The sequence below is a fragment of the Stylophora pistillata genome, chromosome 10 (genome assembly GCF_964205215.1).
Source record: "Stylophora pistillata chromosome 10, jaStyPist1.2, whole genome shotgun sequence".
NCBI lineage: Eukaryota > Metazoa > Cnidaria > Anthozoa > Scleractinia > Pocilloporidae > Stylophora > Stylophora pistillata.
In genome coordinates this window covers 25,770,875-25,797,166 of record NC_142528.1, presented here as the reverse complement: position 1 = coordinate 25,797,166, position 26,292 = coordinate 25,770,875, and the positions used below count along the sequence as shown (strand labels likewise).

The window sequence follows — 26,292 nt, the reverse complement described above, 5'->3', positions numbered from 1 at the left end:
AACTTTTTATGTGCTTTTATTGTGCAGTTATATTGCAATTACTGTGCAAAGTTTGATGGTGAATGGACTTGTTTAGCGCTACCAACATCTTTCTAAAGTTGCGTGACGATTTGACCGTTTAGGCAAGGCGAAAACGGCTATTTTGGCGAATTTTCAAAATTCTTTAAATTTCCAGCCGGAAAAAAAATCGCTGAAACTTTAAAATATTTTTTTCAAAGCTAGTTCACAGAAAGGAATGTTTTGGTAAAATAAAAAAAAATTCGAGCTTTCGTCACTGATGTACGATTCTCGAAATATTCGGGCGGCTTCTCTTAAGTCAAAAGTTGTTGGTCCCTCGCACAACCAGCAACTCTTCATCACATGACTTTGATGTCTCATTCTCTGTGATTGCTGTCCCCTCTATTAACTATGCTGACACGTCAGTCACTGCCATCGACAACAGCGCTTTGGAAGACTTCGCTTTCCACGATTGACTGCTACCCAAAATGTCATGGAAGGTTTTTTTCTTTATTTGGGAGGGGGGAGGGGGGAGGGGTGGAGCGTCGCGTAACATCCCAAAGAACGGTTCCTTCATCTCTTTCTGTTTCACATCTTTCTTTCCAATTCAATTTTTTTTCACACTAAATGGAATTCAAGTGGGAAGAGAAAACAAGTGAAATCGACGACAACTCTGAACCCATAGGTTTCATTAAAATACAAACGAGTTGTCCCCGCGACATCTTCGTATAAATACATGGAAGGTTCATAGCGTTTGGGTTTGTCCGGAAACAGACAAAGTTCGATATTATATCGACATCATAACTAATGCCGAGCATTTCTGAAGCCAGCTGAATACAAAGCAACTTGGATTTGTATCAGATGCAAGGACAAGAACTTCATTTTCTCGCAGCAACGTTCGTTACCGATGTTTAAATGCAATTCATAAGAGGTTTGTAAATGGCTATCGCAATTGAGTACAGTGTTGCAAGAAGATCCAAAGAACTTCTTTCTAATCCAGAAATGGTTACGTGATTCTTTTTTTGCTTACACAGGCCAATTCTCGCCTTAGGTCTCAAATTATTCTATTTTTCTTTCACTTCCTTCACTCTTTTTGTCTCACTGCTCGACACTAGTTCAATTTTAAACTTCTTTGAATAACTTAAGACTGGAAGTGTTACAGTATTTTTTCCCTATGATTTAGGATCTCTCCTCTTTCTTTTTTCTCTTGTGCGTACGCCAGGTTCTTTGTATTACCTCTGCCGCGTTGACAAATTCACGAATTTTCATGACTCGATCCCGCTGCTTTCTTTTGAGGAAAATTAAAGAGGGGAGATTTGTTGCTTCTCTAGGCTTGCTGGCTGACGTTTCGCCCGGTCCCATTTCTTGAAAATTTCCCAAACTTACAAGTTTATCTTTTTCGTCGTTGTGGTCAGTATGATCGAATGCGACTGACACTCTTTCGGGAACTATTTTGTCTGGAGGGATTGTAATGATCCGATTCATCTCGCTGAGGTTTGCAACCTGTCCGTCCAATTGTAAAGGGACACTCGAAGGGCTCCTCGATGAGTTAGGTTCATTATTTACCGGTGATAATCGCTTTTTTGACTCTGTCTTCTGGAAACGTTTTGTTCCACGCAGGTTACAAAAACCGTCAGAGTCTAAACGACGTGGAAACGACGACTTGTGGTACAAAGCACGGTGAGAGTTAGTCATGTACTGGACAAGCGAGCAAGCTTTGCTCGCATTTTCCAATGTTCCGCACTTCACATCTCTACTAGGCAGTTTTCTCTTGCTAGAATCTCCTCCTTTGGAAAAAGAACTTTGTGAACACGAGGGCATTCGCCATGTATGACGTGAGCAACAACTCGTCGCTCTACTCGATGAGGAGGATTTGCCACGGAGAACTCTACAATGTGAAGTAGGAGAAGACGAGATGGAAGAACTCGATGTAATATGGCAAGGGTATCCCCCGACACATTCCGGCCTCTGTAACGTCGTTGATGACGGCCTCGACGAGCTAGAATCGTGAACGATTCCAGAACAGAAGCTTGCAGTGGAAGGCGCTCGCTGGTGTGACTGTGTGGACGATGGGAAAACAAAGCTTTTCATCTGCTTTCTTCGCGATAACAACTTTTGACGAGCAGACTGCTCTTTGAGTTTTAATTCATCGACAGTATTAGCTGGTAATTGGTGGCACTGTTTGGTCTAAAAGAGAAAAAAGACAAATGCTTATTTTAATCGACGGATTCGAAGGTAATCCGAAATACCAGTGCGGAATAACAAGGGAGTTTCTGGAGTATTTACATTATCAACTCAGTAGAGAAAACCATATTATCTGAGAATAAGCTCTACGAGTGGTCCAAAGAACAAGAAAACCACTCAGTTTTTCCGTAACACGTATGAAGAAGAGCGGTAAAACGCGTATGACACAGTTGCGAGTAAAGGGGTAAGTTTCTAAAGAAACTGTAGTGCTGCGTCGTTGGGAGTAACAAGGTAATTTTGGTTTTACATTATCGATCGAGTTGATAATGTAAATTAGCCATCGTAAAAAGCTTCAAAGGTGATGTTTCGAGCGTAAGCCCTTCGTCAAGGCGAATTACGAGGGGCTAACGCTCGAAACATCACCTTTGAAACTCTTTTCGGAGGCTAATTTAGTAGTATGCTACCGACTTGCCAAAAAAGTGTGGTACAGGTACAGGTTTTCTAGAGCAATCGGAGGATGAAGTTACCCAAACCCAAGACAAAATCAGATTTCTTTCAACACTGAGTTGCAATTCCATTCCAGAAAAAAAAAAAAAAAAATAAACAAACCTGGGACTGCTGTCTTAGCTGTTCAGTGTATTTCAAATCGGCCAGTTTCTTGATCACTAAAGACAGCTTACTCTCCACCTCACGCTGCGTGAAATACGATAAATAATCACCACTTTAAAATTAGTGTTGATGTGGCTTTCAGCGCATGTTATCTTTGGCTTCACCATAGTTAATGGAGGCTAAGGCTTCACTAGCTTGAAACCGAACAAGAATTAAAAGCGACTAAGAAACTGTCTTCTAAAGCTCTTTTTTTCCTCTGCGCTGGAAAGAACGCTTAGGCCTCATTGATAAGATCTTGGGTTAAGCATTAAACTGTGACAATGTTTCATTTTGTATCACTTTTACTTGTTTTTCAGTTAGTGACGCTCAAACAGCGCGCGCACATAACCTTGGATCCATTTGTAATCTAAGCTTACCATGAACCCTTTAAACCCTGAGTGACTAACATCTGATTTCTACCTACAGCGTTACTGCTGAATCACACATTAAGGACACGAGAATAAAGGAAATGATCCCAAATTCTTGATTGCTCTTGATTGTTAAACAAATTCTCCTTGTTAGCACCAAAGGAAATGTATAGAGAACAGTACGGAGAATATGCATGCTGATGTTAGGGTGGAGAGGGTTAAGAGGAAAAGACAGAGCTCTCGTAGAGACCCTTGCTCTCCTTCGCAGCCGTTCTTTGGGATTTCATGCTCTAAAATGTGTCGGCAACGGAGATGATGGATCGAAGAGCTAGCGTCATTTCGCAAGCAAACACGTGGAAAACGCGAGACAAGCGTGAGGCATGCTTAAGTAAAGCACAAAAGCTTGAGCAGCGATACATGCGTCAGGGAAGGAACGTATCTCGATCTTTGCGTTTCCCTCGTGCTTTCCTCGAGCCTGCCTCGCGCTCCCCTCACGCCTGTATACCCATGCTTGAACTCACAAAATGACACCAACGCAGTGCAACGTTGACGGTTGTCTTGTAAACAGGGGGGGAAGGGGGGAGGGGGAGGGGGGAGGGGGATCAAGACGAATTATCTTAACTAAGGTGATGTTAGGTTTTTCTTCTCCAATATCTAATTCCTCAGTTTTCCCACCTTCTTTCTCTCCAATTGAAACTCCACGATTTTCTCGTTTTCTAATTCTTCCGGAGGATTGCCCTGTCTCGACATCATAACGAGACGGGCGCGTTGATCCACCAACCGGGAGGTAAATGTTTTGCTTTTGTCCCTGCGATTACACAAAATACGAAAAAAAAAAAAAAAAAACATCTTAAATATTTGACGCTAGACGGGAAAATTAAAAACAAATTTCAAACTTTTCCAAGACTTTTCAAAGACTTTTCCAGCTTGAAAACTAAGATGCGTGCAAACATGCGACAGGTTTGAGGAATTTGGGTACAGGCAGGTCTGAGCTCAAGTAATTATCCTAAGAAGGGCGTGCTATTCAGTGTGTTGGAGTGTTTCTGACAAGTTATTCTGTTGATGATGACCTTATACTTACGGAAATGTTTTGATAAAATACGGTTCCTTTCGTTCGTAAGTTCGTAAGCCAGTGGTGTAAAATATCCACAATCACATTTACTTCGAGGGAGGTATAATTGGTTCCACGAAGCACAAGCAGAATTCCGGAACTTACCAAAGCGTCTCCTTCTCCAGTTCGAGCTCAGCGACCGTTACATTCTTGTGTTCAACTACCTGATCAGTACCGTCCTTTTGGTGGAGTTTTCGTCTCTGGCGAGTTTTGTGCAGACCGGTCTGAGTACAAGGCTGACTAATATCAGGCTTAGGCTGCCGAGGTTTTCTGTCAGGTTGGTCTGGAATAGAAGATTCCTTTCCATTTGTCGTTGGTCCCTCGCGTTCGGTGGTGAAAGAAATGCCGCTTTCCTGCGTGGTAATACTTGATCTGCAACAAAGCATTCCTAGTCAGATACTACTATGTAACCTCTTCTTTAGTACAGGGGACACTTTCTAGTCTCGTGGGTTCCCCAGGATATTATAGATCAAAGCTTCTTACAAAAACCAAGACTACAAGGAACGAAAGCACGAAGGTACGAAAGAACAAAGGCACGAAGGCGCAAAGGCACGAAGGCACGAAGGCACGAAGGCACGAAGTAACGAAGGAACAAAGGAACGAAGGAAGATGGAACATAGGAACAAAGGCAAAAAATGCAAGAACGAATTAAAGAACGGACAAAAGATCAGGAGGCCGCGTGACAGGCTTGTGATCCTAACCAAGTGTCGCACTCTGACCAATGATTCCTCCCTTTAATCGAATTCAAACTCAAAGTACTAACCGCGGCAAAATCATTTGACACATAATATTCACGCAGCCTCTCTTTAGGTTTTCAAACACAAAATTTGAAATGAAGTGCACTTTGCCACATTAGCCCCCCCTCCCCCCCTCTCTTGTTTGAAGAAAACAAAGTGCGACAGGACACAGGGCGAGAGATGGCGAGAGAAAAAGTATTAGGGGTAAAATTGATTTGCTACTCCAGAATATTACGGTCTCAAAGGCATGTGTCAATAATCATGTGGCAGACTATACGCTTCTCGCCTTAGTGCGTTTCCTGTAGCTGCAATATACCACTCCTACTACGCTTATAAATACCTAACTGATCTGGGATGGTTACGAACCGGACTCAAACTTAGGCACGAATCGACTGCATTTGGGTACAAACGACTGGATACGGAACGACCGTGGTTATGAAACGAACTTCATGATTCACTATTAATTCGCTATTCAGTTATTCGATTATTGTTTACAAATTCACATTATTTCCCTTCCTCACAGTTGAAAGCGAAGACGTTGAAAGTGAAGAGAAGTTCATGAAAATTTCAAATTCTTGATCTCCTCACCAATTTCACCCAAACTTTCTCAGGGAGGGTATTCCTGATTCAAACAATAACGAGTGCGTTTATCACCGACGCGTCATACCCTGGCCAGCCGAAACTAATTACACATTATCACCAGCTCATAAAGGTAAGCCCCTTCCAAATTGACTCGAATGACCCCGTCATTCCGGTTCCAAAAGCTAGCAATAAAACTAAAAGAGCAATTTGAACTTTATGCAAGCGTCAGTGAGATACATCAGGAAATGATGTTAATGCTACTATGAGGCCTAAAACAGAAGAGTAATGATACAATTCTTAAATACCTCATATCCAAAACTAGCCTGCTAATTTTCACCTATTCCTGATCTGTAGGAAAGGCCTGATCCAGGATAATACATAAAAGGAATAAACTACTCTGCCAACGTTAAATTTGGCTAGAATCGGCAGTTTTCGGCACAGGACTTAACAAGTTATTGTCTTCATTCCCGATCATTCCAATTAATGTCGGCAGTTTCGACACAGGTCTCAACAAGTTCTCCTCTTCATTATTGATCGTTCCAACTAACACGCGGTGCTATACTTCAAGTTTCCAGTTTGAGCGAAGAAGTATACTCCAAAGTTCTAGCAATTTTCAACTCCAATCGAAAACTTGTGTTCACACGTGCTAGAAATTGAACTAATCACGATCATTCTAGTTAACGTCTGTTGCTAAATTCTCATGTTTAAGAGGAGAAACTTCTTGGATGCTCCAAAGTTCTAGTACATTTTTTCCTCCCTTCGAAAATCTTCGTCAACAAACGCGCTATTTTGAAATCAACCCAGTAACTTGACTGCACGTACCAAAGCACATCGCGCTGTTAACAAACAGCTGCTGCGAGTGAAGAATGCGTTTTTGTGCATCTTCATATTGTTTAAACGTTTACCCATGAGACAAAAAAAAAAAAAAAAAACATTGATGGGATCAGCAGGTACGAAGTCGAGGTTAGGTTACTCTTTGGAATCCCCGGCAAAGCACGGTCAGTGTCATCATTGCATGTATGCTTCGTTGGCAGGGATAAAAATAAGTTGGTTTCTTCGGCACATTCCTCTTAATAACAAGACAATAAGGCGCAGACGTTGAAGATAGATCAAGAATGTGTAAATGTTTTTAAAAACATCAGACGCGTGTCGGGAGACACGCGTTGAAAGGGTCTACGACTCAGATTACGAAACTTCACGCCACGTCACATGCTACGAGTTGTACTTTGATCGCGAAATCACCGCTTTACGAATTTTTAGCATCTGTTTATAGCAAACCTTGGACCGCCACTTTTGGGTGTTCGCGTGTAAGGAAATAGTTTCAATTTTATGAAAGGACGACTGTTCAGCACATTGAATTTACAATGAATGGTATTTCGAGTGTCAAATTCAGAGAGAAGTCAACGAGGTTGTCGCATACATGGTATTTTTACTGGAGCCGGTTCGGGGCTTTCAACTAACAGAATTACCGCATCATTAATGAAGAGTAACCGTGTTAAAGGTATTTATTTCTCTAAAAATGGTTTTTAAGTTAGTACGCTTAGATTTTCTAGTTTTAATGGGTTCGCATGTCCTCAGTGCGATTAATTACCGCTATACATTTTTTGATAAATAGATTCCCGCTCTTAGGGTTGTTACTACCGAAATATTTATCTGACGCAATATTTTTAAGTTCACCGGAGTTGTAAAACATTGACTCTGTAACTGGCGGTTTTAGATCCTTTCAGTAAAACCGCTATCTAAAGAAATATCGGCTAAGTTCCTCGAGATTGATAAGGTTGTATTTATCTTAGAAAGAACACGAACAGCGATAGTATTTCATCTCATTAAGTTGTTTCAATTTTTGAAACAATTACCGACAATGTTGCCTGTTACTAAAAGTAACCAAAATGACATTCACGTAACTATCAAAGCCGACAGATCCTGCAAACATAGTTAAAAAGTACAACCTATGTTTGAGAACGGACAATCGTTCAAAAATATTCAGAAACGGAATTTCCTAACGGCATTCTTTGAAACTGATAAAAGGTGTGACCACATTTCTTTCTGAAATGCGGTTTCCCTCCCAAATCCCAAGGTCAATTGCGCAAATTTCTGAAATAAGGCAGCCTTTATAGCTAATCGACACGAAGAACTGGATTACTTTCTTGATCCAGACATCGTTATTGCGCCTTTAACGTTATGGCAAGAGGAGAAAAAGAGAAGAATGGTTCACTCCAAACAAGGATCTCTCCGAATTTCAACCTGACACTGTCGTTGCTTATTTTTACATTCATGCGACGCATTTCGATTAAATGTTGTGAAACAACAACCAAAGTAATCAAAATGAACAAAAATAACAAATGTAACTCGAGTGTAGCAAACCAAACCAAACATAATCACAATGTTTAATCAGAAGAAAAGAAAATATTACACGGAACGAATGAGAACTTGAAAACAATCAAACTGTTTAAAGCGCGGGAAAACGTGAGTAGCCAAGTCACGATTGGTTTAATTTAGCATTTGATTGGTCGAGAAGGTGACACGAATTATCTGGACCAATCACAAAGTGAAGCAACGTATGATTGGCTGGGAAAAGGTGGCGCGGGTTTTCTTGACCAATCAAAGAACAGTGAGGAAAAACCAATGAAATCCCAGATTTCTAGCAAAACGATTGAAAATTGCTCTGAAGACGCGTGTTTGGAAACAAAATCACAAACCAGGAACAAGAAAGCGATTGGTCTGATATGATAGGTCTAAGCAAATAAAAATATGTTGATCGCTTTTCTACGTAGCCTTTCGTCAATAAAAACTGTAACATTTTAGAAAAAACTGTCAAATCTATTATACAAAAGATTTCGAGTAAGCAAAAACCCGTTTTTTTTCTTGTTGACCATTTCAAAATAATCAAAAAGAAAATAGTTATTTGCCAACAGAATTTTGAGAAAAACATCGCCCCATAATACATCCATTCACTCGACTAAAACGTTTTTTTCTGTTTTTGCAGAGACGTAGGAATCAAGGAGATCCGTTGAATGGCTGCTGTATAAACAGATCACCAGAGGATTGATCGTAAGTTATTTACTACGCTCAGACGTTAACAGATCTAACCTTTGTACACAGATGTTTCGGGAAAAAGTTGGCATTAAAAAACGTAAAAGTGTTCGTTTAAATTCTGCGGCATTTTGCAACAACAACAAATACATGTGAAACTATGCCCTTTTAGAACATTATAAACGTAGTTTGCACCGTCTAATAGGTCAATTCAGTTTCCAAGCGGATGCTTTATCAGGTTATAGAGCCGGCATGTAACTAGCGCTCTCATAAAAGCAATACAGCACATTTCTTCCGGGCTCTATAACGCGATAACGCCACTTGGGATGTTGGGAGAAAACTCAGAAGGTCGTGTTCTCCCAACATTAGAGAGCCCGGAAAAATGTGTTCTACTGCTTAAATCGACAAGGCGTAAGAGCCGCACTGGAAACATTTGGCTGCGCTTTCTCTGTACGTCATGACCGAGAGCCTAATGCAGTCAATCAGCACCTTATAATATGACCACTAGGTTTTGAAACTTTCGAACATTTTGTTTCCATCTAAACAGGAGCTACTTGCATTCAAAAGAAGGGCGCGCACTGGACAACTAGTAAAAAGATTCTACAGAAAAAAAATTTCCTTTTTTTTTTTTCCCTGAGTCAGAACAAGAATTTCATAATCCATCGAGAAGGACGACACCTTTGTTTTATCCTACGTTGAAGTCCACAATTTCAATTCACGTTCTCGGAAAATGCAAATAAATCGTGTAAGTACAAGGCTAGACGGCGCATGCCAACCTGTCTGGCCCTCCACCCGTCAGCTTTCACTATGGTTTCAGGATATCACGCAACGCTCACCGTAAAAGAATTCTCAGGGGTGAGCGTTGTGTGACATTCTAATGCCCCTTGCCTCCCCTCCCAGCCTTTGGAAGGCTGCGAAGGAAACTAGGGGGAAGAATACTGCCGCTACGGCATTCTCAAGTTCTAAGAAGATCCTTGTTATTTACCTTACAACGATATCATCATCGAAAATCATCTTTCACTATCATGCACTCGTGATTTTGCTCATACGAAGCCAATGCTCTGTCAATTTAAAGTTAAGAATTGCTAAAAATATCTGGGTCCCCACATAGACGCTTCCTGATGAAAATTTCTCTGTAGAAAGATGTTTTCTCGTCGTGGGGATCCTTGAAAATTATAAAACTGAAGTGTTCATCGTACTAAATGGCGACATACCTGTGTTGAGACAGATCGCCAATAGGAAAAGGCAACTTATTGATGAAACTGGATACGAAGTGCTTGTCATTTTCCCCTTCACTGGTCAGCGGTGTTGCAGGCTCGCTACTCGTGCGTACACCGCTGTCCTTGTCATCTAAGCTTTGCATTCTCACTTCACCTAACACCTGTCGCAAGTATCGCAGTGAGGTGCGGAACTTCGTGGGTGTATCTATACCTGTCATTCACCACAAAAACAGCATATCAAAGAATGAATTTGCAACTCCTTGTCAAAGCCTTCCAAACTAATCAGGCGAAGAATTCTTTAAAACTTTTAAACTTCCAAATAATTTGGATATATCAACAAAGTTGAAATGGTAAATTGGCCACCGTAACGATTACAAAAGCTGACGTTTCGAGCGTTAGCCCTTCGAGCGTTAGCCCTTCGCTCCGACGAAGGGCTAACGCTCGAAACGGCAGCTTTTGTAATCGTTACGGTGGCCAATTTACCATTTCAACTTTGTTGATATATCCAAATTATTTCGTTACTCCCACCGACGCAACCCCAAACAGTTTCTTTCGAAACTATCAGCCTTTATTCATTTTTAAACTTCCAGACATGATTAACATGTCACTTCTCCCTATAATATCCATAAATTATCCGGCAAACAGATATTAAGAATTCTAAAACTTATCAGGTACAAGTTGTTATTTCGATCTAACACCAAATAATCGTAACTAATTTATAAGGAAAAGTGCAGCGGCTAAAGGTGAGAATTAACAATCAGATCTTGGAAGTTACAGGGTTAAAACCAATCACATTTTTCTTCATCCGCGTTAACTTCCTTTACTCAAACTAGTTCACCTGAATTTGACTTTCTCTTTGTTGAAAACAATATCAACCTGTACTACTGTGATTAACCTAACAACTACTTAGGGTTTTAGTGCAGTGCAGGCATCTTATTTGGGCGAGTTGAATTGAAAATTGACGTTAAGAAGCGCGATCATTTACTTAATCCGTAGGGGAAGGAGGTGGGAAGGGGCGAAATAATATCCACTTCCCCACCCCAGCCCCTCCTCTCCCCAGCCTTCCGCTGCCATTAAAATCAAAGATGGCTACCGTGTTTCGTTAAGAAAATACTGAGAACTCGCTCGCCCAAATTACGCCTGTTCTGCAGGCTATCTTTGAGTAGTCTAAGAGTGGTTTTCATTTGAGTGTCCAAAGAAAAGCAGGACTGCGTTGATTTTGCTCAGTGACGACGATTGGTCTTGAAAAAACCAAAAACTAGCACTACTCTCTCGACCAATCAGATGTAAGACTAGAACCAAACACGATTTCCTCGCTCTTTGGCGGTTTTCATGTTTAACTATGAGTTTTAAGTTAGTTTTCTTTGTTTCTCATTGGCTGCTTTGATTTCTTTGGTATTGATCTGCACTTGTTCAAGTAAATCTTATCTCGAGTGTTGCAATGCATCACTATTTTACAGAGGCCATATCATCCTAAGCGACGCCCGTACAATTTTTGAACCTTCTCCAACAATATGAAAGTCAAGCACGACATTTACAACAAACGGCAAACGGTACAAGATGAGTTTTTGTCTCTCAGCCGTTTGTGCACTTACATCTTAGAGCAGGTGTAGCCAAGAATATCCTCTTCCCAAGGGTCCATTTCCGAATTACCCTTGGCCTCATTTTCAAAACGAGTCCTGGTGCTCATCCTTTCATATGATAATAATAAGTTTTCATTCACATGCGAATTAAAGTCATTTTCACAAGAATGGTTGAGCACCAGGCCTCGTTTTGAAAAAGAGGCCAAAAGTAATTCGGAAATTGCCTATTTACCTACTGGTTAACTTTTTAACTCCCATGAGTGACCAAGACAGAATTTCTCCTTACCATATCAATACAATACCAAGCAGACAAGTGATGAGAATACAGAAAAATATCAATGAGAGGATTATTGGTTGATCCAATACCAAATTCTCCGAATAAACATCGTAAGAATATTACAGTAGACATTTGGGAGAATTATGAATTTCTTCGGAGTGAAAAGGGTTAAATTTTAGAACAAGGCACAGTGCAAACGTCATTGTTCAGGCGTGGTTACATTTAGAAAAAGACCCAGCTGTAAATGAACCCATTTTCCAAGTTGTTTCTTCAACAATTCTTTCTTTTATCCTAGACAGAATCACCCTCAGCTATAAATTCTCATCTTCTGCGCAGTTGAGTGTCTCATTTAAAGGTAAGAAGAAATTAGAGATTTTTTGAGTTCTCACCATGTGACACTGGATCTCTTATTCCACCAGCAAGGAAAGCTTGCATCACCTCTACACATTCTTCTTCGACGCTTAGGCAGTTTTGATGATCCAACGGCAAAGACAGGAACTTGTTCTGCTTCTGGGTAAGGCAAAGACGAAAATCATTTTATTCGACGCCGAAAAGCAAGTAACTTAATGCCACAAAAAATGCACCCAACTGAGTCCATGCGAGTGAGCAGGAGCAATTTTGAATTTTTAAACACTCACGACATTTCCAGCTCAAATTTTCACAAAATAAATTGCCGACTAGCCGTTCACGCAGGTTTCCTTCAAATTACGGCCTCTTGACAGGGGCGGAACCAGTTTTTTTTTTTTTTTTTTTTTTCAAGAGGGGGAGGCTCACCACTTTTCCCTACCTGTACGTTGTAGGTTGTTTGCTTAAAAAAAGGCTTTGAAAGGGGAGGGTGGGGGTAAGAAATACGGACCACCCCAAGAACCCCCCCCCCCCCCGTGCAGTGAACCCACCACACCCTAACATCAAACTGCATATTCTCCACACCGTTCTTTTAACAGCTCCTAGGATGCTAACAAGGAGAATTTGTCTCGTAATCGACTGAGCTTCTTTAGCTAACGAGAACTCCGTTTATGCTTATCACCGTGACGTTTAATTTAAGGGCGACAAGACAAAGGAGGAATTACATGCCAGCCACACTCCAGGAGTTAATAAATAAATGCTACTGGTGTATATGAGAAAAGTATGAAATTGTCTGATTAGCTGAAAATGAGTGCATTCAGTTTTTTTTTTTTTTTAAGTAAGACAAGAGCAAAGTTGTAACACGAGTGCAAAGTACAAAAAGCACGCGCGCGCTGTCAAAATTTCGTCTGTCTTGACTTTCTGTGATACTTTTTTTTCATGTAAATTATAAGTAACGACGTGATTCTCGTGCAATTTGGTGTAAATAAGCACTAGTAAATTTTTCAGATACTAAAAATTCAGCTGCTGCCCCGTACTTATGGAATGGTCGACCAGCTGAATTACGTGATATTCAATCATTTTCCATTTGTAAATGTAAGCTGAAAACTTAATATTTATTTCGTGCAGCTTTCTCAAAGTACCCTGTCTGACAATTACTTTTATTAGTATTACTAATTAAGTTCTTTATTAAGATCCTTATTCCTAATTAATTATGGATATTCCATATTATTCTTATTTTAACATACATTGTTAATATTAGTGTACATGTTATTAGTTTTATAAATTTGAATTTACTGTAGTATTCAAAGTTGTTAAGCACTGTTGATCATTGAATGAAAATAGCGCTCTAGAAGTTATTAAATTAAATTGCACTCGCCCTAGAGCTCGTGCAATTTTCCTGTCTTTGAAAACTTTACACGTGCTTATTAACAACAAATTGCACTCGAAATCAAGTTCTTCGCCCATGCTAATTGAACAGAGTGGAGTGCAATTTGGTCTTAAATGCGTGATTTTAAAAATCAAATGAGCGCGCAGTGGGAGTTTGATTGAAATCACAAGTATGAATTAAGACCACAATTGCACGGCATTAAGTTGGTTTGTAAAAAGTTGCAAAATTTGTCCTTCATTTTCTCCTTCAATTTGATAGATTTCTTTAAACAAGCCTTGAAATGTGATTGGTTGTTATGTTTAAGTAAAGCTGTCTCATTGGTTGGGAAATAAATAAGATTTAGATCCTAAAATGTTGTGATTTGTAAATAAATTGTACTGGTGAGAGCCAATCAGATTGTAAGAATCACAAGTAATTTCAAAATGGATGTAATAAATGGGTTAAAGACATTCAGCACACTCTCAGGAAAACCATAATTAAATAAAATCCTTTGACCCCTCCAGAGTAACTAGCATCAATATAAACTCTAACTCACATATTACTGTCAAGATCACCAACAAAAGATCATGACTGTTTAACAAAATCTCCTCGTTAGCACCTTAGCAAATGTATAGAGAACAGTGTGGAGAATATGAATGCTGATGTTAGCACGTAGAGGGTTAATTTCCTAACCCCTTGGGAGAAAAATACTACTACTTCCTTTAATCTATTTATCTCGATGACACCAGGGTTAAGTCCGGAGGATTGTGAACCATTATGCACAAATTTAAGCATAATTTAAGCATCACTCCATAAACCACAGCAAATAACAAATACCTTGTAATTTGCTAGTTCTAAGTGGAGTTGTGCCAATGTTGTTTGAAGCCGTCTTATAACCATATTTTTGTCAATCTCCTCATTTCGTCTGAAAGTAAAAAAGTACCAAGATGTTCCTTCTGTGGACACATAAATGATGGTTTTTTGATTTGCCACTTGAAATATCCAAAGAGAAAAATAATAGATCTTTAATCCAGTGACTAATGTTTAATCCTATCATATAGCAAAATGACTTCAATTAGTACAGACCTTTTATTCTCAAATAAATTATACAATTATTGGTTCTGTGTACCGACTATGATATAAGATGTGCATCATTTTTCAGCTTTAAGAATTTGGTGCTAAATCAGACCATAACCCCTGACTGAAAAAGCTGTTTATTGTATTGTATTGATGGATGTATTGATTCTGTGATGAGAAAAATCCTTTTATGTCATTCTTGGGTTATCCCAGAAGATAGACCCTAGCAGCTTGTTATAGTAAACAGGTCTTGGATAAGTGCTACTTATATAATCAAACTTTCATCCCTTGAAATTACAGGATATTCCTAGAGACTTAGATGAGAGATTTGAAATAGTATTTTCCAATTTGAAACATCAATGTCAGGGGACACTTTTTCTTAGTCCAGTGGGGTTCCTTCGATAAAGGGCCTACTGTATGTGTTCCCTTTGTTGACAGGACTCCAGGGCACACTTTTCCTAGTCCTGTGGGTGTCCCTTCAATAACAGGTCTACAGTATGTGTTACCTTTATGTAAGAAACACCTCTGTTTAAACAACACCCTCTGGCTAGCAGGGTGTCCCCTGAGATGGGTTTCAATACAACTAAAAATGTTTCAGCATCCTCTGACTAGGTAAGATCTCTCATTTGGCTTTTACATCTAAATTGCAAACATCAACAAATTATTACTCAAAATTCACACTCACACTGGCTTGTTGAGAATCCTTGCAACCCTTTGAGCCACCCTGCACGTGGCGATGGTCTCTGGTAAATTCTCCTCCTCAAGCGACAATGCTGCAATCATGGCTGTGTTACAGTTTCCTCCTGTGCCAAATATCAAATATCAAAACAAATGCATCCAACAATAGTCCATTTTACAGTTGCATGCTTGGTCCATTAAAGCCTTTGAACAGGGGTAAGGCTATGGGTGACCTTGTAATGATACAAATTAAACCACTTCTTTATCATGCTAAGTAGATACTGGTCCCTATGACAACAAGGTCACCTTCAGCCTCACTCCCAATCAACTAAGCACACATTTGCTTGGCAACTATAATAAGCACACATTTGTAAAATGTATTTGATAATAAAAATTAACGGTGAAAAACTACGATGTTTCGAAGTCTGCATGACCTCATTATCAAGTAAAATGTTAAAACTGATGTAAAATTGTAGCTCAGAGATTATATACAAATAAAATGTGATAACTTCATTAGAATAATGAGCGTTCATTGTTATTGGTGTTTAGCATGTCAGATCGTGCAGTATATGTTTAAATAAATACTTTTGCACGTATTGAGTCAGACTGCATGTTTAGCTTTGGTTTTTGTTCGCGAATGAATAACATTTCGTGAATTAGGCAGTCCATTTTCCCACGGCATTTCTTGAGAACGGAAAACATTTCCTCTAGGCTAGTGGACGCTACACTGTGGGCTTCTTTCAGATGCTTGCCAATGACAGAGGCTTTATGTTCTTCTATGCGTTGATGAAGATGGCGTGTGGTATAACCGATATAATCCGCATCGCACGAATCACATTTAAAAGTGTAAACAACGCATTGGTGGTTAATTAAAGCGGGCTTCTCTTCTTGTATCTTGAGCTTTCCCTCGATCTTATGACTCGTGAAAACTGCTTGTAAGATCGTAAGTCGTAAGATCGAGGGAAAGCTCAAGATACAAGAAGAGAAGCCCGCTTTAATTAACCACCAATGCGTTGTTTACACTTTTAAATGTGATTCGTGCGATGCGGATTATATCGGTTATACCACACGCCATCTTCATCAACGCATAGAAGAACATAAAGCCTCCGTCATTGGCAAGCATCTGAAAGAAGCCCACAGTGTAGCGTCCACTAGCCTAGAGGAAATGTTTTCCGTTCTCAAGAAATGCCGCGGGGAAAATGGACTGCCTAATTCACTAAATGTTATTCATTCGCGAACAAAAACCAAAGCTAAACACGCAGTCTGACTCAATACGTGCAAAAGTATTTATTTAAACATATACTGCACGATCTGACATGCTAAACACCAATAACAATGAACGCTCATTATTCTAATGAAGTTATCACATTTTATTTGTATATAATCTCTGAGCTACAATTTTACATCAGTTTTAACATTTTACTTGATAATGAGGTCATGCAGACTTCGAAACGTCGTAGTTTTTCACCATTAATTTTTATTATCAAATGTATTTCTAACCATTCTCTGATTTGTAAAATGGCCTCTTAAAAACTGGGTAGTGCGAAATTTTGGTTTTCCAGACTCCTGGGAATTAGTTCTTATTTCAACTATATGGATACACAGCTGTTTTAGGAATATGTGCTGGCTGAAAGATCAAGGTTTAAGTCCACTACTTAAAATTTTTGAGGAAGAAGTCTTGGTCTCACACTGCCTTGAAATTTCGCTGCCCAAGAATTCACTGTGTGGTTTCCAGTCAACTGCTGGGAAAACTATTCAAAATGCTGCGGCAACCTGAAATTGATTTCATCCAAGCAAAGTAATACTGCCACTTCTATCACGCTGTGAAAACTCAGTAAAACTCTGGCAATTTTAGGCTCCAAGAGTTTTAAAGATGTTCTCTTGTTTTTGGCAGTTTTTTAAAGCATGGTACTGTTTTCTTACCTAAACTGTCTTGTAATAACGTGGTCAGAAGGGAATTCCTGTAAGGTACATGGGTTTGGTCGTGATCAGTGACATGGGACAACACACTTTCTTTTCCTAACTCAAATGCACTGGCACTCTTCAGTTTAGCACTCAGTGCTGGCTTAGGAATCAGTTCTGCACCTCTTGTTTGCTGCATGATTGTGCTGGAGCTGCGGCTTAAACATTTTCCAGTTTGTTTCTTCCTTGTACATCTCATGTTAAACTTCTGAAGAGCAATAATTACAGTTTCCAAGTGATGCAGAGAAGGATTGATGTACTTTGAATCACTTATTAGGTTCCTATCTACTCCTGTTTTCCAAACTTGCTCTGATCCAGCAAGGTCCACCAAGATCAACTTTGACCTAAAGTTTAAATGCCAGAAAATAAACAAAATAGGGTAAGAAAGATGATAAATGTCAAGCTTTGTTAGATCATGTAAAGAACAATACATTTTGAAATGGCAGTGAAAATAGAGGAAAAAAAGCTGAGTCTCCCAAATAGAATGGAGGCTCAGAACTTCAGATTTCATGCCCCAATGCTCTACCACTAAGCATTACTGAACATGATGATAAGCTAGGCTACACCTGCAATGAGTCGCAAATGTCTTGGCACACTCTATTACTTTTTTGATTTTTTATAACTTGCATCATCTCTCTGATTTCAATAACAGGTGTTCATGGCTTCTACTGGCAGTATGCAGGGGACTGGTTACAAACAAACTTCTTAATGACCAACATCTTTAAAGAGTTCTCTGGATCTCAGTGGTCCAGGGCATCAGGGTAAAAACTGTAAAGAACTCTTTTCCTTTGTTCCACACTGATCACAAACCAAATAACATCAAGGCTGTGCTCTAAGAAAAATTGAAGGGAGCCTAGTGCTCCAAAACTGTGAAATCCAGGGTGCCCAGCATATGCTTTTTATGAGAAAACTAAGATTCCTGAGTTGCCCAAGAGCAAAGTAAGGTGCCAGGGGCCACCAGGCACTACTAGACCACAGCCCTGAACATCTTCATTCATCAAAGAGCATAAACAGCTATCAAGATGTCACTCTAACCAGTACAAATCAAAATTACTTTACAGTACTTTTTGCAACCTTTTCTGAACTCAGCTGTCAGAACAGTATGTACCACAGTATCTTCTTCCCCCCTCCACCTAATTGTTGGCTCATGGTTTCATACATGCATATTGATAATAATCAAAACAAAGCATCAATAATACATTCTATACCATGGTTCTGCTCCACATGAGTTACCCAAATTGTCAATAGTACAATGCAAAAAGCTTTGAAACAGTTTTCAAGTGGCTCTCTACGTAGTTGTTTCAATCACTGAACCAGATATCAAAGCAAGGTTTTGTTTTTTCTGGTGCAAAACAGAGAGTTTGACTGTATTGTCTACTGTCCTTGAAGTACAAATTAATGGCGAAAAAAACTTTAATGCCTTACACCCTAACATCAGTATGCATATTCTCATTACTGTTCTCTATGCATTTCCTAAGGTGCCGACAAGGAGAATTTGTTTAGCAATCAAGAGCTTTTCAACTAGTGATCATTTTCTTTATTCTCATGACCTAGATGTGTGATTCAGGAGTGCAGATAACGTAAGGAGAAATTAGATGCTGGCCACTCTTAAAGGCCAAAGGGTTAAGAGATCCCGTGTAAATCCCTCACCGTCATTTTCCCTAGGCATGTCCAATAGTTCCTGTTTAATCTTAAAAAATTTAGCATACAGGAAAAATAAATCAAGTGCGAATCTAACAACTCCTATATCTTTTTCCAGAGTCCAGTACCAAGTTCTATCATTCAACAGTTTAATTCTAAAATATGAAATTGGGTAAAAGTTACATTAGATTAAATAGGTTTGTTAATATACTACCACAATTTCCCTTGCTTTGACTAATATCATATGATCAGCTGATTGGTAATCATATGACCCTGCATAAATTATAATGTATCCAGCTTGTAATATAATTTTGACAGGATTTCAAAATTGCATCCCAAGTGGGATACATCTATTGAATATAATTCATGTCTAGGTTTTTAGCATGATCCAAATGTGGCCTTAAGCCTGTGATGTGATTTTGGCATGATTCTTTTTGAAGCTCTCTCTGAACTTCACAGCAATTCCAGACAATTTGTTGCTAGCCACTGCATCAGTTCTTAGAAACACAATGGAGCAGACTATGGCTAAAAAAAAGACAGTGCTTTACCACTTTATCAAAAGAAGAAATTAAAAAACTGGTGGAGCAAAAGGACTGAAAAATGGTTCTTCAAGAGGTATATTTGGTGTGGTGTGACCAAAAAATAGGCAAACAAAGTTTGCTTGTTTACTACAGTAGTCCTTTGGATTTCTAATGAAGCACTTAATAGGGACCTTAAGAAACCACGACGGCGACGGCAACGAGGACGTGGAAAAACAAGAGATCTAATTGGCAGAACAATAGCTCAGCACGTGTGTTTTGAAACTTTGTACATTTCTTAGCCGTCCTATGCAAAACAACAACGTGAAATCGCCAAAATTTGCGTCATCTGCAAACCAAAACCGCAACAGCAAATTATTTTAATTTCCATTTAGAACTCAACGGCTACTTTAGCCATCGTGCTGAAGATGAGCTGTGATGCTGTATCAGAGACAGTAAGCTCCTGCAGCCATTTTTCAAATTCTAACTAAGAGTAGAAATTCCTTTTTTAATCAAGTCTTCCTTGGCATCACCGTCATGGTTTCTTAAGGTCCCTAATGTCTACTCCTGAGGGAAACAGTTAGTTTCCCTCAAGTCTCAACATTTCCCTCAACTTTGTTTCAGCATTTCTCAGACAAAAAACTAAATTTTTCCCTCAGGAGCAGACATTAACTGCATAGCATAAAATTGACCTGATGTAGGCAGTTAATTTTAATTCCATTTGCCCAAAAATCAATTTAAACTGGGTTAACTTTAAACAACATTTTCAATGGTTCCTAAAAAATGTTTACTTAAAGCTAGAGCCTCCCCAAAATCAATCCAACCAAAAACCTTGCGTTAGTGATATTGAAGAAGACAAAGGTACTGATTTAGGATGACAAGACACAGGTAACACTAACAGCTTGGAGGAAGTCAAATTGAACCAGTCATAGAGACCTTCTCCTCAGGATGTAACATGGGGAATTTTATATCTACCCTGTTCACTAGTGAATATTTTCATTAGGAGCACCTAGAAGATGCCCTGTGACAATATACTTGCACTTTTACAGCAAAAGAATATGACTACAAGTTCTAACAAGAGGTATTGGTTTCCATGTAATGAATAGAGTTAACATTGCAAGCTGTTTGCCACAAATACTAACAGCTAATTAGTATATCAGCCAATTAAAAAAATGTTGACTGATGATTTCTGAAATAACCAAGACCAAAGCAGAAGATCAGACATGCATGAATAGTGTTTGTCCTAACAACTACAATGAACGTACTTTTGTTCCTGAAATGAGCATTCAGCGTTGTACTATATCATTTAGGCTACTAGATTTTGACAAATAAAAACAGCCTACCGCCCAAAAGGTTTCACGCTCCATCAAAGGAGTGACTTATTAGTCCCTTCATCATGATAATACATCAACCTCAAAAATCCACAGTACAACCATTTGTTGAGTTGAAACCAAATCTTATCTCACCTCATTTTCACTAGCTTCTAGCAAGTGAAAAAGAAAATAGAATTAACGGGAATTTTTAATTGGATCGTTGACCCCCAAAAGTCGGATGTTACTGTCAACCATTCTTGTCAGGCACCTGTGGGTGTTCTTTTGGCATTAAAGGTGCAACAATACTTTGCCTTACAGGTCATGTACGTGAAGGAATTCTCCAACTAAATTTCAATACCTGGGGCTTACATTTATTTTAATGTAGACAATATCCTACTGATATTTTAAACTGTTACCCCTGCTACTACATTTTTTGATAAAAAGTCTGTGCGCCCCGCTAAATCCTTTGCTAGAGGGAAAGATTATTCTTATGCAATAGCTTGGGTCATGTGATCAATAGCTTGGAGGTCTTGGCTTCAGGAAAAGATTAACATTACACAATAGGTCCTGCAATGTGCCACAGTAAAAGATTAATATTATGCAACATAATAGAAACATGTAGAAATATCTGTTAGCCCTTGCCTAAAGAACAGATTATCATTAAGCAGTTTGTTCAGTGACATACATGTATCTTTATCTGGGAGCCCTTGCTACCAGAACAGATTATTTCAATTACGCAATAGTTCTAGTGAAGTTGATATGTCTGATACCCTTTCACTATAAGAACAGATTACCATGATCGTTCATGAATATTTTCAATAGGAGCAGCTAGAACATGCCCTGTGACAATATACTTGCACTTTTACAGCAAAAGAATATGACTAAAAGTTCTACCAAGAGGTATTGGTTTCCATGTAATGAATAGATTTAACAATTACAAGCTGTTTGCCACAAATACAGCTTATTAGTATATAAGCCAATTAAAAAAATGTTAAGATCAGCGTCCTATCAAGAACTGCTAAGTTACGCCAAACTACTGACGTTGTACAATTGGCGCCTACAAGACATTGCCACTTTGATGTTTAAAGTTAAGCACAGTCTTGTACCCGAGAATATTTCTGACTTATTTAATATACACTCAGTATAACTTGCAAAACAGTGACTTCGAACTGCCAAGATTTGAAACTGTAAGATTTGGTAGGAATTCTATTAAATATATGGGACCTCTCATTTGGTCAAAGTTACCAAGACACCTAAGAACAATAGAAACTCTAAATTCATTCAAGAAGAACATAAGAAAAGTCGACCTTTCAACTCTTGTTGAAATTTAAAACTTAACTAAATAACTTTATAATCTTTTTAATTATCTATACTGTAAATAACTATTATCTAGGAGACATAATTATGTATTTGACTTTTAAATTTTTTAGTGTCCCCCATTAGCTTATAGCTAAAAAACATAGACACTTAAATAAAGTTTTTCATTTATTCATTCATACGTCCAGTGATGCTGATAATACCTGAGGGCCCTTTGCGACAGAAGCAGATTACCAGGGCTTGACACTAACGGTAGCCAACTAGCCACAGACTAGTAGAAATTCATTTTTGGCTAGTGGTTTTCAATTTCCACTAGCCAGTCTGGCTAGTACCAAATTGAAATTGTCATAACATCTAAGATGTCACTAGCTACTTGGCTGGTAAGTTAAAAAGTTAGTGTCAAGTCCTGATTCTTATTACGTAATTAGTCTAGCAATGTAGATACATCTGGGAGCCCTTTGCTACAAAAACAGATTATTGTTATGCAATAGGACCAGCAATGTAGACACATCTGGGAGCCCTTTGCTTAGTACATAATAATAGATCCAAGGATGTATATAATAAATCTTGGAGTCCCTTGGCCAAAGGCCAAGGAATACATTAAGAGACATGGAGTATTATCTGATTTAACACCAAATTCTCATACACACAATCATAAAAAATGCATAAAACTCAGTGCTGAGAATTGATCTTTAGATATTGAATGGGAAAGGGGTGAAAGATTGCTTCTATTCAAGTTACACTCTATCAAGTGCACACTTTTATCTAATGATGCAACATTTTAGATAAATCCCTGTACTATAAGATACCTTTGTGGCAAGATCATGAGACACATGTCTAGACTTTTTTGTCATATTTACACACCTCAAAAATATCTCTTCACCAGGCTGTTGACGGAGCATTTTAATGCTAAACACCATGTGTGATCTGGATGATCTTTTATTGTCAGACGTTTTGGCAGTTTTGCGGTTTGCCATACCCAGCTGGTAAAACCTTGCTGCCTCCTCTAATGTTTGTGCAGGATGGTGAGAAATTCCATGAAGATGGCAGACACCATTCCCTGCCATTCTAACCAAAACCTGTTGAAGTAAACATGAAAAAGTATCATGAAAGTGAGTGAAGTCTTATTTCTTACAGTCACAACCTGCAATCAGTGAAAGTACATTAATCCTTTTACTCTCAGAAGTGATCAATGTGTAACTTCTCCCTATAATTTCCATAGATTATCCAGCAAACAGGTAATGAGAATATTCAGTCTTAAAGGGTAGAATTTGTTTTCTTGATTAATTAACAACAAATCCCAGTAACTAATTTCCGAGGAAATATGCAGCAGCTGGAAGGGAGAATTAAAAATCAGATCTTGAGAGCTCAAGAGTGAAAACAATCTGCCTCACCTGATTGGTTTTCCCTGCATCCTTGTTCGGGATAGAACCCAGCAAATCAAATGCCACTTCTTTGTAGATTTCCATGAACGAAACATGAATGCTGATCATTTCGTTTTCAACTTGAGCGATGTATTCAAAAATCATGGACAGACTTTGGGAAATAATTCCATGATTGTTAAATCTAAGAGAAAATGGTCAAATAGTAAAGGGAGAATGGACAACTATCAAACTTCACAATTGTGCGTAGATATATGTAGATGTTCGATACCTGCACTGATACTTATCAAATAAGGAACTGTCACAGACAAAAGAAGCTTAAACTTCCGCTCAATTTTTAACTAATGCCAGTATTTTACACTTGTCTAATGAAATTAAAAGCCCAGTGGATGCAGAACAACAAGGTACTGGTAGGTCACAAATCTGTATAAGCATCAAGAGAATTTTAGACAAGACTTTTCAAGTTTACCAACAGAAATCCATACCTATTCTTAACTCATTTTGGTTTTTTTTTTTTTTTTAAAGATATATATTTTCATTGTTAGTCTTCTGGGGCTGACTATAATTTAAGTGTTCTGACCGACAAGAATTACACAAAATGTAGCTCCTTCAGTCTCACATACATAGTAAATACACATGGAATCCCAGTTACTCTATCCCTCAACCTTCCCCCTTCTTAATCCTCCTAGTCAACCCCTCCCCCCTTCTTAATCCTCCTAGTCAACCCCTCCCCCCTTCTTAATCCTCCTAGTCAACCTCTCCCCCATTCTTAATCAGCCTAGTCAGTTCCATAGTCTTGTAGTCTTCTCCGATTCCCTAGCGCAAAGCCAGACAAATGTGAGCTAGAGGGTTGTAAGACAGCATGATGCAAAGTGAAGCAGAAAACAGTACTCTTTCCTGCTACATCTTCATGGCCCTAATTATTAAGATTGGCCCTGTTTCACTTGACTTAAAGACCATTGATAAGACTTCTGTGCAAGGTACTGTACAAAACTCTACAAAATCTGACTGTAAAATTCTCTGATCTAACTGCTCCTCCCCCCGATGTTTATGAACATTTTGACAATTTGAAACAAATTTCCTTTTCACTGGAAGATTTGACATTAGTGTAAGAGTGATCTACACAGGAATGAGAGTAAAGATTTGACATGCTGCAATTTCAATATGCAAAAATGTGTCACTAACTATTAATGCATTTTAAAATCTATTTATAGCTTTACTTCACTCTGTCAAATCAAGTCTAACTTGTTCATCTTGAAAGCCAATTTCCTGTCCCCTAGATTCAAGTCACGTTCGCCAATACTTTTACAAAAATACAACATGTGCTTCAAAAGATGTCACTGTAATACGATGCCTGAACTAGCTTCAGTTTTCAAAATGAGAATAAAAGTGTTATCAATAAGAAAAATAACTATCCTGTTGGAAAATGGTGGCAATGAAAACAAGCCAAACTCCATATAATATTGTAAAGGATGCATTTGGAGCCCAAGGACACAGCGGGAGCCATTTAGAAATAATTATGTATATATAACAGCCACATCAAGGTCATGGTGCATGAAAAAATTGTTTCCGGTATCAATTAAGTCCGAACTAGAATATTAGATGACGGAAAAATTGGCCATGTCTTGGTGGGCCATGCATGAAAGCAAACTTTCACAGAGAAATTGATACATATTTAAAGACACCTAGAATCTTTTAAATATCAGATCATGCAACTACTCGAGAACGTGTGAATTCTTGCTATTTTCAGGGGTCGGGAGTAACCTCACATGCAAGTTCAAATTGATGAAATGTTTTTGATAATCCTAAACGTGGGTTTCCTCACGTGTTAATTCAAATTCTAGAGATATTTCTTAGGATACCAATCGCTCGCTTAAATGGTTAATTAAATTTTGCTTTCTTATTTTCTTTTAAAAAAAGTCATAAAATTTTACAAATAATGTTGAGAAACACTCAGTCAACCTTCTCTGAGATGCTTTACATGTTCATATAAAAGGTTAGGTGAAATATTGTCAAGCAAGTAATTTGAGAAGACTTGTTTTTTTTCTTACCTTTTGTTTTTTTCGAGCGAGTGCCATTTTTAAAAACACATTGTACATTAAGGGTATAATAATCATAAATGATACCCGCAAAACAAAAATAGCCTTTACCGAGTTATAACCAAACTACAGCTATTTTTTGGGCTCGTCCTTTTGTAAGCTTGGGAAATACAGCTAGAGGATAAAAACAAAATACTAACGAGGTGACACTATCGCTTCCCCCTTGAATGGTGTAAGTTTTCCCAGCTCCTGTCTGTCCGTAAGCAAATATTGTTCCATTGTACCCTTCCATAAATCCTTTGACTATATCCTTTGCGGCCACGTCGAATACATATCTCTGAGACGATTCCGTTCCGAAAACTTGTGTAAACCGAAATCGGATCGATTCCGGTAGATTAGAGGACCCAGAACTAATGGAGTGCGAAGCAACTTCGCGTCGACGGGACTGAATACAAATCGCTTCATCTTCAAAGCTGATGAGTTCCTGATTTATATTCTGACACGGCTTCAAACGTGCAAATACCTTAATATTCGCCATAAACAAGCTCTCGGGTTTAAGTGAGCAAAAGTGATTGTTGCAGACGAACACATGATACAATACTTGATCCAGAGAGAAAGAAATTATACCCTCGAGATGGAGTCATCGCCGGATTTCAAAAGGTCACTGCGTAAAACAATGACTCTTTTTCTTCCGAAATTATCCGCTCAATTGCTTTGAATGGAGTACGGCGGTAATTAGCTGTAAGCAAACCGCCCGCTTTTGTGTGGGTAATGCGACAAAACAAAACAAATCTGAAATATAAAGCCGCTCCAATACGAGATCGATTCAGTCGCCATATCAAATGTGCAGTCGACCATGTGATACCTAGTGACGACTGGGAACTAGGGCATGCGCATTACAACGAATGCCT

General features: G+C 38.7%; 2 protein-coding genes across 2 annotated transcripts in view; one reads left to right on the top strand and one right to left on the bottom strand.

The window, feature by feature from the left end:
• Positions 1-26,222, bottom strand: LOC111322993 (uncharacterized). The gene is made up of 12 exons (XM_022926243.2): positions 25,582-26,222; positions 23,355-23,526; positions 22,825-23,039; positions 17,133-17,515; positions 15,217-15,334; positions 14,292-14,379; positions 12,130-12,250; positions 9,875-10,091; positions 4,414-4,680; positions 3,873-4,005; positions 2,791-2,874; positions 1-2,184 (listed from the first exon to the last, which is right to left on the bottom strand). Exons 1-12 carry the CDS (start codon positions 25,917-25,919, stop codon positions 1,177-1,179), a joined length of 3,144 nt encoding a protein of 1,047 aa, XP_022781978.2. The 5' UTR covers positions 25,920-26,222; the 3' UTR covers positions 1-1,176.
• Positions 22,933-26,292, top strand: part of LOC111322995 (SCY1-like protein 2) — a 37,518-nt gene continuing 34,158 nt past the window's right edge. Inside the window, exon 1 of the mRNA XM_022926246.2 lies at positions 22,933-23,072. Within this exon, the coding sequence (XP_022781981.2) occupies positions 23,067-23,072 (6 nt within the window). The 5' untranslated portion in view covers positions 22,933-23,066. The remainder of the gene's footprint in view (positions 23,073-26,292) is intronic.

What these genes read in the sequence shown, in the direction of transcription:
- LOC111322993 (XM_022926243.2), bottom strand. Translation starts at nt 25,919, where the DNA reads ATGGCGAATATTAAGGTATTTGCACGTTTGAAGCCGTGTCAGAATATA. An exon ending in GGTGAAGAGATATTTTTGAG is followed by an intron (nt 17,516 to 22,824) that starts GTGTGTAAATAT and finishes TTTAAACTTTAG; the next exon opens with GTCAAAGTTGATCTTGGTGG. An exon ending in AGCTAAGACAGCAGTCCCAG is followed by an intron (nt 2,185 to 2,790) that starts GTTTGTTTATTT and finishes TTTCTCTTTTAG; the next exon opens with ACCAAACAGTGCCACCAATT.